This window comes from Drosophila miranda, chromosome 2, assembly GCF_003369915.1.
Source record: "Drosophila miranda strain MSH22 chromosome 2, D.miranda_PacBio2.1, whole genome shotgun sequence".
NCBI lineage: Eukaryota > Metazoa > Arthropoda > Insecta > Diptera > Drosophilidae > Drosophila > Drosophila miranda.
The window spans coordinates 10042744-10054804 of NC_046675.1; the positions used below are offsets into that span (position 1 = coordinate 10042744).

Here is a 12061-nt window from a genome sequence, read left to right on the forward strand (position 1 = left end):
AATAAAAGCGATAACTAATCTGTAATAAAAACAAAAACCTTCACAGCTCGTTTCATTCAATTCGAAAATGGTTAGTATCCTTCCTGTTTTATTATTTCGTTGAACAATACGAAAAATACCTTCAATAGCATATCATTTTTATGGCCCAATCATGTATCCATTATATTTTATGGTTTAAATTGCTTTGCACCCCCGATGCCATTGTTTTCTCCAATGTTCTGTCAATATTTTGTGCCACGGGGGGAAAGCCAATCAGTTCCTTAATAACTCCATAAATGTGCTTGCATGTTGATTCGGATTGCAGTAAGTGACTCCAAGGGGAGATTACCCAAGAATTCAAATGTTGAATCACTATTTCACAAAAATGTCGCTCGAATTCATTAACCATTCATATAGAACCTACGTAAAATAAATCGCTAAGTGTACGATAATGGATAGTAATCCTCATTCTGCACTTGAAATATGTATGTCAACCCTGAGTAGATTAAATTCAATTAACATAAACAGGTGAAAGCAACACTATCCCTTATCCTACTCAATACCTACCCTACCAGTGCATATGAGAGTGTTCTGCCGCCCACGTACACGTTTATAATAGTGGTTTAAAAATATGCGTGTCGAGCCCTGTTCTACATATGCAAAAACATGGCTCAATGTCGTTTGGATTCATCGCCCCCCTTTAGCGGAAGAGATCGATTCCGCTATTAATTGCAGCCCTGCCAGGTGGTGTGGGGCAGCGGATCAATGGACAGAAAAGCTTCTGCTGACAGCACGCGCTAAGACACGCGATAACAACAACAGATTGGGGCGCCGGCAGAGCGGTCAACGCAGGCGGGGCAGCGCACTTGTCGTCTGCTCAGCGCTATCTTGCCGATTGGAGCTCTGCCTCTCTCTCTCCCTCGCGCTATCTCTCTTTAGCCGTCAGAGCGACGCAAACAGCTGAAGCAACGACGTTCGGCTGGAGCTCTTCAGTGTTTTTTGAAACGCCGTTCAGTGAATTACTGCATACTGTATTGTCGCTCGCCGCACACCTGATTACCGTACGCCTGCCTGCCACTCTCTCTCTGCAACAGCTGATTACGCTCAGCATCTTCTCTTAAGTGGAGTGTTACATTCAGACCTATGACCAAGGCTCTCTTTCTCTCTTTTGATACAAAGAAACAAACAGAAGAGGAAGATAGAAACAAAAACAACAAGTGTGAGAGTGTGGCGCGCTTTTTAAAAAACTACCTACAAACTAAAAGTAAAAAAGGCTGACAACAAAAAGTGCGAAAAAACCAACAAAATCAACAAAAGCAAAGTGTAGCTAAACCAATAGGTAAATGAGAATTAAGTAAAAAGTGTGTTTAAAAAAAATAGAGGAGACTAATTACAATAACAATTAATTCATTTCAAGTTGAAAAGGGGAACAACAATTGCGTCGTTAAAGCTGTTTCTCCCTCTGCTGCTGCTACTGTATCTGGTGTTCGTGTGTGTGTGTGTGTGTGTGAGTGCGCGTGTTTCTAGGCTAGAGCAAGGTGCGATAAGACAGGGTGAGGTGGGGTCTCGAGTGTGCTCTAAAACGATAGTGTACTTTTCTGCGATAGAACACCTAACACAAAAAGAGCAAGTGCATAAGAACAGTCCCCACCTTGTATTAAACACACCGTTGGTCTAGCCAGTGCGTGGAGGGTGTGTTTTCGTGTTATTTGCTCTCCTCTAATCAACAAGTTGAATTCAATATTAATTTCGCCCATCTCTCTTTGGCCCTCTGCACACAACTCCCCCCCGCTGTGCCTAAATTTGTCCATCAATTTGCTAATAGTTTACGTGTGTGTGTGTGTGTGTGGGTGTTCATTTCTATGGAAATTTGCTCAGCGCCAACAAAACATCATTTGTTCAGTATATGTATATTTCACATCAATTTACCGGTATGATGTGGTCATCACCACAACGTGTCGCTCTCTTCCGCTCTTACTGACTCTCTCTCTCTCTCTCTTCGCTGTGCTGCTCTTTGCAAGAAAACAACAACAGCACTGTGCCTCTTATAAGTAAATATTTACATTAAAATTGTTCTCGCGAATTTCGTTCGCTGTATGTGTGGCGACACTGGCTGGCCATGTGTGTGCATGCCTGTTAATGATAATGAAAGGTTCCATAATGTATACAACAATTAAACAACAAAACTTATATATTATTGGAAACATTCAAATCTCTAGAGTTACGCTCTATGAATTCCGTTGATATACACGTACCTATCGCTGGACAGTATAATAAACCCTTATTGAGACCTCCTCCCTATCTATTAGTATGGGGCGGCAGCTTCTAACGACTTTGTCACGACAACACTTTTATTTAGTTTAGGTTTTCTGTATACCTTGGAGCAGAAAAGGTATATTACAGTCGTAAATGGTTTACGTTATGTATGAGACAGGGCGAGTGAAGTACTTAAAACCCTATGAAGTGTGTACCAGAGTGTTTTCTTGGTCTCCATCCGATCTAAGGCTCATTTTTGGTAGGATAATATATAAAGATACTACCCACCTATTAACAAAAAATCACCACAATCGCTTCAAATCCATCCCTGAAAATTAAGAAAACTTAAGTTTTAAGGAGACAATATACTTCATTATTGTAAGGCCTATAACCTATAATTGTCGATACATATTAAAACAGAGGAAATGCAAATGCAAATGAAACAATTCACCAAATATTATTCGGGTTTCCAGAGATCTTCGACCCTCGTATTTTTGAGTTTTGTCCGAATATCAGATACTCAGACAGCAAACCTGAAAAGCAGGTATCGCTTAGTCGAAATATTGACCTGATCTTTCCCTATTATTACCACGTTTTTTTCTCCAACCGCAAATTGAAAAGTCAAACTGCATGACGATACCCAGACACGGATTCCACTTTTCACCTTACCCGTAGCAGACTCCCCGCTCGATCTGCCCCACTCAGCTGTTGATTTTACTTTGACAGGTAATTGCTAAAATCAATATCTACATAGTACAGAGATACAGAGATACAAATATATAGTATAGACTAGTACTCGTTGTCGTACAAATGTACTTCACATATCTGTATTCTGTCGGACAGCAGGGCTTGTTCTGAACTTTGTTTGTTTGTTTTCAACTTATTTTTTCACATTTTTCTCTCATTCTTAATTATTGCCAACGTTTTATTCAAATTATAACCTACGTCAAGGCATCCAACGACAGCAAAAACAAGAAAGTATTTAATAATAAACAAGACTGGAAAACGGACTTACATGACTAACGAAGGGAACAATACTCTAGTAGGGGTTATAGTAGAAACAAATTATTATTTTTAAGAGAAAAGAAGATTTAAAGATGGGGGTAGAGAATTTTGTTTGCTTAAGAGAGATGTCCGCTTAAGAGGAAAAGATACAAAAGACATCTACAATTTGTAGATTCCCATTTAAAAGAGATTTTATTGTACTTATGGGAAGATAATGAGGTTTAGTTTGAAAAGAATTCTTAGAGATAGCCGGTTTGCTGAATAAAGATAGCCAGAGTAGAAGGGATACATATCTTTAGCAGGGCAGATCTCTGGTACGTTGCCATAAGCCCTAAGCCCTAAGCTATGTTGTAAAGTATATCACAGACTGATATCCCTTTCTGCTTACGGAAAATTCTTCTTGGTTCATCCTTTTTGGAAGTTTCACACAATACTTTGAATCCATTCTTTCTATCACACCACTCTCTCCCCATTCCCCATTCTTTGACCCCCAATCTATCTTGAAAACGCATCAACCCCATTGCAAGAGTATGATCATATAAAAAAGCGCTTAAAAAAACAGGTTTCATTTTACTTGTGTCGCACAAAAACGTAAAGATTTGCAATGTTGACTTGGTTTCGAGGAAAAAACCGTTCAACATCAACACGGTTTGCATTGTGATTTCATGATTTATAAATATGAGTCCCATGAGACGATGCTATACGAATGCTATGCACAAATTTTCTATAGAAATGAAAGATGAAAGAGAAGGAAATTCCAAATGTTCTCTACACCAACTACATTGATATACAAAGGCATAGGAAACCTTGAAATTTAGAGGAGCTTACAGGAATAGAATACAATAACACAGACTCTAAGACCTCTGCCCATTTTGATTGATTGCATTTGATACATATGTACAACATGTTATCAACATTTTATCGTTTGTTTAATAACTCGCTTAGTTCTATGTCATAACTCATTAAACTTGAACCAATCTGACATTGCTTTATTTAAATTGCTTTAAATTACTTAATATTTCTATTAACTTTGATATGTGCATGTGATTTCATTAGACTTGGCTTAGCAACTAATCAACATTTGAGTGGGAGACTATATTTGACATCTATCTTAGTCCCCTAACTACAACCATTTACAATCACAAGCTGTTCAAAGTTCAGCCTTTTTTGAACTTTAATCGAAATATAGTGAAAGCTGTCTTGGGGGCAATATCTCTCTTTGCTGGCTCTGGCTTTGATTTTCTACCAGATCTTCCTATTTACTCCCTGGAACACTTTTGAAGTGGACATCTTCCTTGGTCTTTCTTAGACATATCAATCCCTTAAATATATATTAATTAAACTTCTCGAAATTCCCTTGATCTCTAGAAACTTTCATTTCCAGCCCGTCTCTATCTTTTTTCTCACTCTCTCTCTCAATATCGCTTCTTTTTCGACATCTCTCTGTTTTCGGATCTTGAGAAGATGACAGACCCAGACAGTACTGAGCCGTCTGTCCACTTTACTCGCTTTTTGTACTGGTTTTTTTTGGCAAATGAGTCACACTCGTAGTAAACCAGAAATCTCAGCCTTTCCGAATGGTTAACTTTTTGGCCAAAATACTCTTAAAAACCAGAGACGAGGGAATTCCCAGAAAAGACCTTTAGACCCCACATAAAATAATGTTCAAGTGAGCGATATAATTTTTAATACTCGTAAGTAGCTTAATGGAATAGCGTTTGTTGGGCAGACATTTGGGGGATTTAAGCTTCAGGGTGGTCTTGATTGCCAGCAAGATAAAAATAGAGAAATGTAGAATGATAAATGAAAAATGGGTTAGGTATAATCATTGATCGATGGTGTAGATAGATAAAAAACATATAAATCTTTGCTAGATACTATTATTCATATATCGAGAAGTACCGTCGGAACCTTGAAAATATCAATGGATTGATAGAAGGAAAAGTATATACATATGTGTACAGTGAAAGTTTCACTGATTCCTTTTGGCTATGAGTATTTCTCTGACTCATGAGATGGGAACTCCATGAAAGTTCTAAGCAAAGAAGTTACGACTGTAAATAGAAGTTATGTATCGATGTCAAGCGATTTTTATCTCAAAACAGCCGAAGACCAAATGTAGATAAAAGTTGAAGAATTCACAAAAATATGAAGATCTAATTATAGATCATAAATACATACATATATGATTCACATAGGGAAGAATTCACTTTGAAAGACAGATAAGACCTTAGATTATTGGAATACTACCCGTAGTTGACATAAAAAACTATGCCACGACTTGTTGCCATTAAATTTGAAAGCATTTCCAATAGGTTTCACTTCTTAATTATGGCAAGATTTATTGAAACCCTTATCTAATCGACAAAAAACTCTTGCCCGCAAACAATTGGCTGTTGTAATTTGCATTGTCTGGGTCTGGGCGCCACTAAGTAGTGTATTAGTACAGTGACAACTGACCGGAAAGTACACAGCCCTAGCATGAGTAATAAACATATATACAGATATATTCAATCAATAGTTAACCCAATCTTTGGGCTTATCTTGCGAGTAACTTCTGCGAATTTTTGCCTGAGTGTATTCACTGTACTTATCTATGGCTGTGATGTGTGCGTGTGCGTAATCTCCACCATAAAATAAATGGCAAAGGCAATCAAGAAATAAACAGAAAGTTTAACATACCTCGATCGGGGCGAGCGTTTCTTATCAAATATTTATGGCGCGAGTACAGTGAGGACTCGACTAAACAGTGAAAGCATTAATTTATGCCCAGAGATAGCCACAAGAGAGTAATTAAATCATGTTTTCAGTTGACCCATTGCCTCTGCATCACGATTATTGAACGACTGAGACGCCATCATGATCGACCTGGAGGACCTACCCCGACTACAGTCCCTCTCCCCAGCGAGGGACATCGATGATGACTATCCGCAGACCCTGCTGGAGCCCATCCTCATGGATCCCAATCCCAAGAAGAAGGTCACCGTCCGAGTGCCCATCGGACCGCCTTCGAAGATGACAAAATTGATTAAACCCACGGTGGCCTCTACGCCCTCTACGCCCTCACTGGAGACCCCGCCCACACCTGTGGTACAGTCCACCCGGAACCTCACCTGGAGAGGGGAATTCCAATTCACGACTCTGGTAAGCCACGCCCCCAATAATTACAGCCACAAATGTCGACAGCGCAAAAAGATACCAGATCTGAAATCTGAATAATCAATCTTAATTAATTTGGTGTGCATATTCCGTAAGTGAATTTTTTCAAATATGAAACACAGCCTTATTACAATATTATCCATGGATTAATCAAGTTTGATTGTCATCCAATAATGTTAGGCAAAGGTATTCTCAATTATATTAAAGTAGGTATGGCCACTGACCATCTCAATATTGCAATTTTTATGTGGAAACATTTTTTTGGGCGGCACACGCCTTTAAATGGCAATTTTACACGAATTTTATTGGCCACATGTCCCAAGCATGTACTTTTACGCCATAACTACATTTAATTACATAGGTGGCGCCAATGTTACGTGTATGCTTTTTTAGCTACACATAATGAATGAATTCGAACAACAATCACTAAATAATAATAAATTATTTTTGTATATAGGCGAATAAATTAATAAATAAACCCTCTCCCATATAGAATAATGCGCCATATATTATTTATATATTCAATAAACGATAGACTTTAGCCGCCCAATCGACATAGCAACTATTTCCAAAAAGCTCCCCCAAAGCTCTTTCCACTCTTCTTCTCTCGAACCACTAGCTCAAACATGCAACGCAAAAATAAGACGGGAGAGCGTAAAAACGCTTTCTTTAGTTTGATCGAACCGCTGGACCATGGAAAGGTATGAACAACAGGCAAAAACAGCCAAAGCAAATTGCGAGGCTCGGTCGAACCTCACCTCGGCGTGCTTTTAACGAACAATACACCAATATAACAAAGTATATTAGGCTAATGGGGTGGACTTTACTTTGGTCTCGTGACATTTTCTGGGCCGTGTTGCCTGTTGTCCATACCTCTTTTTCCTCAGCAATTTCCCTGCGTAAAATAAGCCAGCGAGCTGGGTAGCAAAAGAGGAGTGATGATGTTTTGAATCCGATGGCCATTCTGTTAACTTTTTTGTATAATTAGTAAGTATGCAAAAATATGTTTTAAATTTTAAAGCCATCTGAATAGGGTCAAAAAATTATCAATAAGAGAAAAAGTCATTGTTCACAGCAGCTGAAAAATATAATTTGTACATCAATTAGGGGAAATAGGGTAAACAAAAGCCCATACTCCATAAATACGTTGCGACTCTCGAAAGCTGCGGTGAATGGTGAATTTAATCAAAATATCAAAATCCACGCTGACGGACGCGTCGTCGTGGTGAAAATTGCAAAAAACAAATCAAACACACTAAAAGAGTGACAAAACAAACACGTTTTCTCAAAGAAAACCACGAAACACGTAGGTTACGCGAACGAGCTGATAAAGCGGATGCGGCAATAATTTTGCAAGTGAAAGAAATACGCGTAAAAGTGCGAAGTACAGGCGGCAAGTGTGCTCTCTCTCTCTCTGTGTGTGTGTTGTTTTTCGTTAATAACAAATGGAGAACTACTGGAATTGTTTCATGTTTCGGCTGCTGAAATAGTTATGTTGCATGCCCCACAAAATAAGTGCAACTCATTGTGGTGGTGGGTGGTGTGGTGGGCGACCAACAGGCTAGCAACAACAGTTATTCAGCAAACTGGCCGCCTCTCTCTCTCTCTACTATCTCTCTCCCAACGCTCAGCTGACATGCTGCAACCTCCAGCCTAATGCACGAAAAAGCACTTTGATAAATAATTTGTTAATACAAAGTGCAAAGCAAAGGCTGGACCGGGCTAGCGGCGCTGCTGTCGTTTTGTTGTTCTGTCGCTCTCCTCTTCTCGAAGTTTCGAAATTCTCGTACCCGTACATTTTTCTCTTTACGTGTGAGCTTTGTGTGTGCGTGTAAGCTTTGATTCTACATAAAAAATTCAATTATTTTGCATTTAATTAAATGCATTAATAAATGTGTGTGTCGCAGCACATTCGACTGTGCCTGTGTATGTGTGTGTCTGCTTAAAGCAAAACGAGAGAGCATGGACAAGAAAAAAAAAAACAGCAGTTGTCAAAGGCATGTGTGTGTGTGTGTGTGTTCTTGTGTGAGTCAGACGAAGCACCAAAGAAACGAGCGATAAAAGCAAACAAAGAAATAAACAACAAATATGCTGGCAAAAAAAAACACACTTAATAATATTAGACAACAAAAACGGCAAAACAAAGCTAGATTTTGACGATTTCACCAGCCGCCTGACACGCATTCTCAACACACATACGCACAAGCATGTAAATGCAGAGAGGCAGAGGTAAAGTGCGTGCTGCCAGACTGAAAGAAGAAGCAGAAAGCGGCTTTTGCTGTAAATTGAAAAGACAGCGCAAATTGTTATAAGTATATAATGGAAAGTAAATGCAAATCAATTAGAGTGTGAAACACACCAAGTGAGAGAGAGAAAGCTAATTTGGCCAAGTTCAAGGACGTACACGTGTTATTCTTACAATCAGTGTAGAATATCAATGTATTTGTGTTAATATTTTGTGCCTTGCAGAAATTACAAAAAATAAAATGTTGTTGATTAATTGAACAATAAAACGCAAAAGAAAGTGAAATATAAAAAAATTAAAAGCAACAAAAACCGAAAAAAGATACCGGTAGAGTGAGTGAAAAGACTAACGGCGGTTGTGTGCCCCGCAACGGTAAACCGCAGCAGCCACACATCATTGCATTCAACATTCAACAGACGCAGCAATAAGAGCAGAGGAGGAAAGAGCTACAGCAGCACCTACAGTATTTACTGCGTCGCAGCTTTTACCGTTGTAGATCGGCAGCAGAAACAGCAGCGGCGCATCTTCTCCTTTTGGCAGGGCCAAAAAATTTTCTGCCGCACAGAAAAGGTGAGTGCACTCTCCCTCCCACACACACACACACACGCACACCCACTCACCACTCTCGCACACTTGCAATTGTGTATTTGTATATAATTCATTGAGAACAGAACTGCTTGTTCAGGGGGCATTTATGAAAGGTGGGCCATTTGCAAAAGTCTGCAATTCCTCAGAAAAACATTCCATCATATCATATATGCCCCACCTCGTGCTTTTTGTCTTTATTGGTTTTGCGTCTTTCTGCGCTAATCAAAGTTTAATTTCCCTTTTTTTCCACCCCATTCCCCAACCCCAGTGAAGATTCCCTTTTTGCGAATTGCTTAAAACAAAGAAAGTTCATATCTTCTAACAAATTGTTGGCATATTTTTCGGTGTGTGCTCTTTGTTTTTGTTGTTGTTTTATCTGCGTGTTTTGTGTCCGTCCTTGAATTGGGTGTTTCACTTGGCGGCTGGCAGCAGCAGCAGTGCGCAACATTTCGCGCTAGAGACCTTGAACAAGTTCAAGTTCACCGGCGGGTGGTTGTCTGTGTGTGCGTGTGTGTGTCTGTGTCTGAAGTCTGGGTCATTCCTTTTTGGATTTTGCGCTTGATTTTGTTGTGGGAGTTAATAGAGGACATAAAAGGCGAGAGACACACAAGGACAACGCATGGGCATATTAAATGCGTAGGTTAGGGAAAAGAGAGTGCCTTCGAAGAGAAAAACAACACGATTAACGCTTCTAGACTTCCAGGGATCTTCCATGTGTTCGTTCTATTCCTAACCTCAAGCTTCGCGCTTGGTATTAGTGTTTTGTTATGCTGTCAACGGAAGTAGCCATAACTGTTGCTTCAAGCAGTTTACTTTCTGTCAAAAGAAAGTACTATTCACCTCTCACTCTTACCACGTGAATCCTCTAACAAGCAGTGCACTTTCTTTCAAGTGCAAGCAGTAAAACTTCTACACCAAATAAACATCTCACTCTAACCAATAGAATTCGCAAGCTAAAACTCTAGAGAATGAGAATGAGAGACGGAGATAGTACATATTCCATCACCCATACACGGAAACCAATACTTTCTTCGCATCATTTCCTCATAACCGCAGAACAGTCGCCAATTTCCATTCGCATCAAACGTGACAAAGGCCGATCTGCCACTCGAAACAAAAGCATTTCTCATTGAAAATTCAAATTGCATCGACCATGTACATATGTACATATGTGTATTTATTTATATTTAACCATTTGTTATGCTTTTACTAATTCCATTTTATTTTCGTGGCTACTTACAGAACAAACACGAGGACAGCCATCAATTAAAGAGGAGGCACGCACAGATATTATTGCGATTCAGGCAATCACAGATCGGAAAAGAATATATTTTCTGCTCTGTTCTGTTCTGTTAATTTTGCGCAGAGATTTCTCTGGACGTGTGTCAAAAAAAAAAAAAAATCAGCGTGCAGCGGAGGCAGGCAGAGGGGAAGCGTCATTGAACGGCTGTCCATCCCGGACGACGCAGCCATCGAGCTGTTGTCTGGCCGGGGGGCTGAAAAGAGGGGGAGACCTCGCATACCACCCACGCATCCAAGCACCCAAGCATCCGCGGAGCATTTGTAACCTCATGGTAAAAACAACAGAAACCTCACTAAAATGATCTCAAATAAAAAATCACACGCCATGCGGATGCTCCAGCTGGCCCTGGCCCTCAGCCTGTTGCAGTACAATCCGGACTATCTGCTCAACCGCTGGGACTCGCAGCTGGAGCTGGCCCACGGGGATGGATGGGAGCTGGAGATGCTGCGCTCGGTGCATCGCATCGATATGAACCAGAATCCGTATGCCAACCGCAAGATGATGCCCCGGATCGAGGATCTGCTGCCCTTCGACGACCATGGAGTGGGTGGCGGAGGCGAGTACAAGCTGCCGACGAGATTCAACGGCAGCGCCTTTGTAATGAATCTCCACAATACGACCGGCAATAGCAGCGTCCAGACAGCAGCCCTCCAGGATCTCCAGAGCGGCGGGGGAGGGGCGAATGGAAATTCCAATGGCGGATCGGGCGCACCATCGGCGGGTGGAGGCACCGGCTCTGGCAGCGCCTCTGGCTTGGGAGAGATCCACATCGACACTTCTGCGATGGCCACCGGCAACAATAACAATCACTCGATGCGGCACCATGCCGCCCCGGAGCTTGACATCTTTCTGTCGCCGCATCTGCTGCAGGAGCAGCGCTCGATTTGGGAGCAGAACCTGGCCGATCTGCAGGACTACAACGATCTGCCGCAGGCCAGCCCCTATGCGAATCTGCCCCTGAAAGATGGCCAGCAGCAGGCGCCGAACAGCTCCAGTCTGGACCTCAGCCTGGCCGCCCTGCTGTACGGCTTTGCCGCCAGTGGGACGCACCGCGAGGTAGCCACGGCCCTGAATGACAGCACACCGCATCCCGGCAATCTGGGCAGTCACACGGCGGAGCAATTCGGACCGGATAACGATGACAGTGAGGAGTATCTCTATCTGGGTCGTCTGTTCGGCCAGGACGCCGACGAGGAGGATTTGGGAGGAGTGGCCAATGCCTGCGAAGTCGAGGGATTGACCACCGATGAACCCTTTGGCAGTGCCACCTTTGGCAACGAAGTGGAAGTCGTCGTCGAGCAGGAGGATGAGAAGGAGGAGGAGGAGGTAACACCATAACATTGTAGCTGTAATTGTAAATCGACTGATTAGAAGGCTCTCCGATGTCCGATATGGCACCACCTGAAAAGTATTTGCATTGCTAATGAAGAGAGCGAATGAACTCCGTGCTTGACCTATTCCAGTCGGTCGACGGGCATTTGATTTGTTTAGGCACAGAACCAAGCCATTTGTTGCTGTATTCCTCT

At 41.4% G+C, this 12061-nt stretch overlaps 1 protein-coding gene and 1 long non-coding RNA gene across 3 annotated transcripts in view; one reads left to right on the top strand and one right to left on the bottom strand.

Moving 5' to 3' along the window:
* The first annotated feature begins 999 nt into the window (after positions 1 to 999).
* Positions 1000 to 12061, top strand: part of LOC108155942 (segmentation protein cap'n'collar) — a 51364-nt gene continuing 40302 nt past the window's right edge. Inside the window, exons 1-2 of one of the 2 annotated variants that reach the window (XM_017287102.2) lie at positions 1000 to 1318; positions 6051 to 6384. In XM_017287102.2, the coding sequence (XP_017142591.1) occupies positions 6100 to 6384 (285 nt within the window). In that variant the 5' untranslated portion in view covers positions 1000 to 1318; positions 6051 to 6099. Of the gene's footprint in view, positions 1319 to 6050; positions 6385 to 8879; positions 9215 to 10474; positions 11862 to 12061 lie in introns of those variants that run through there. The other variant, XM_017287101.2, reaches the window with a different exon arrangement.
* Positions 1883 to 2980, bottom strand: LOC117187424. Its single transcript, XR_004472115.1, has 3 exons — positions 2825 to 2980; positions 2235 to 2768; positions 1883 to 2112 (listed from the first exon to the last, which is right to left on the bottom strand). It is a non-coding gene; the product is annotated as an uncharacterized LOC117187424 (long non-coding RNA).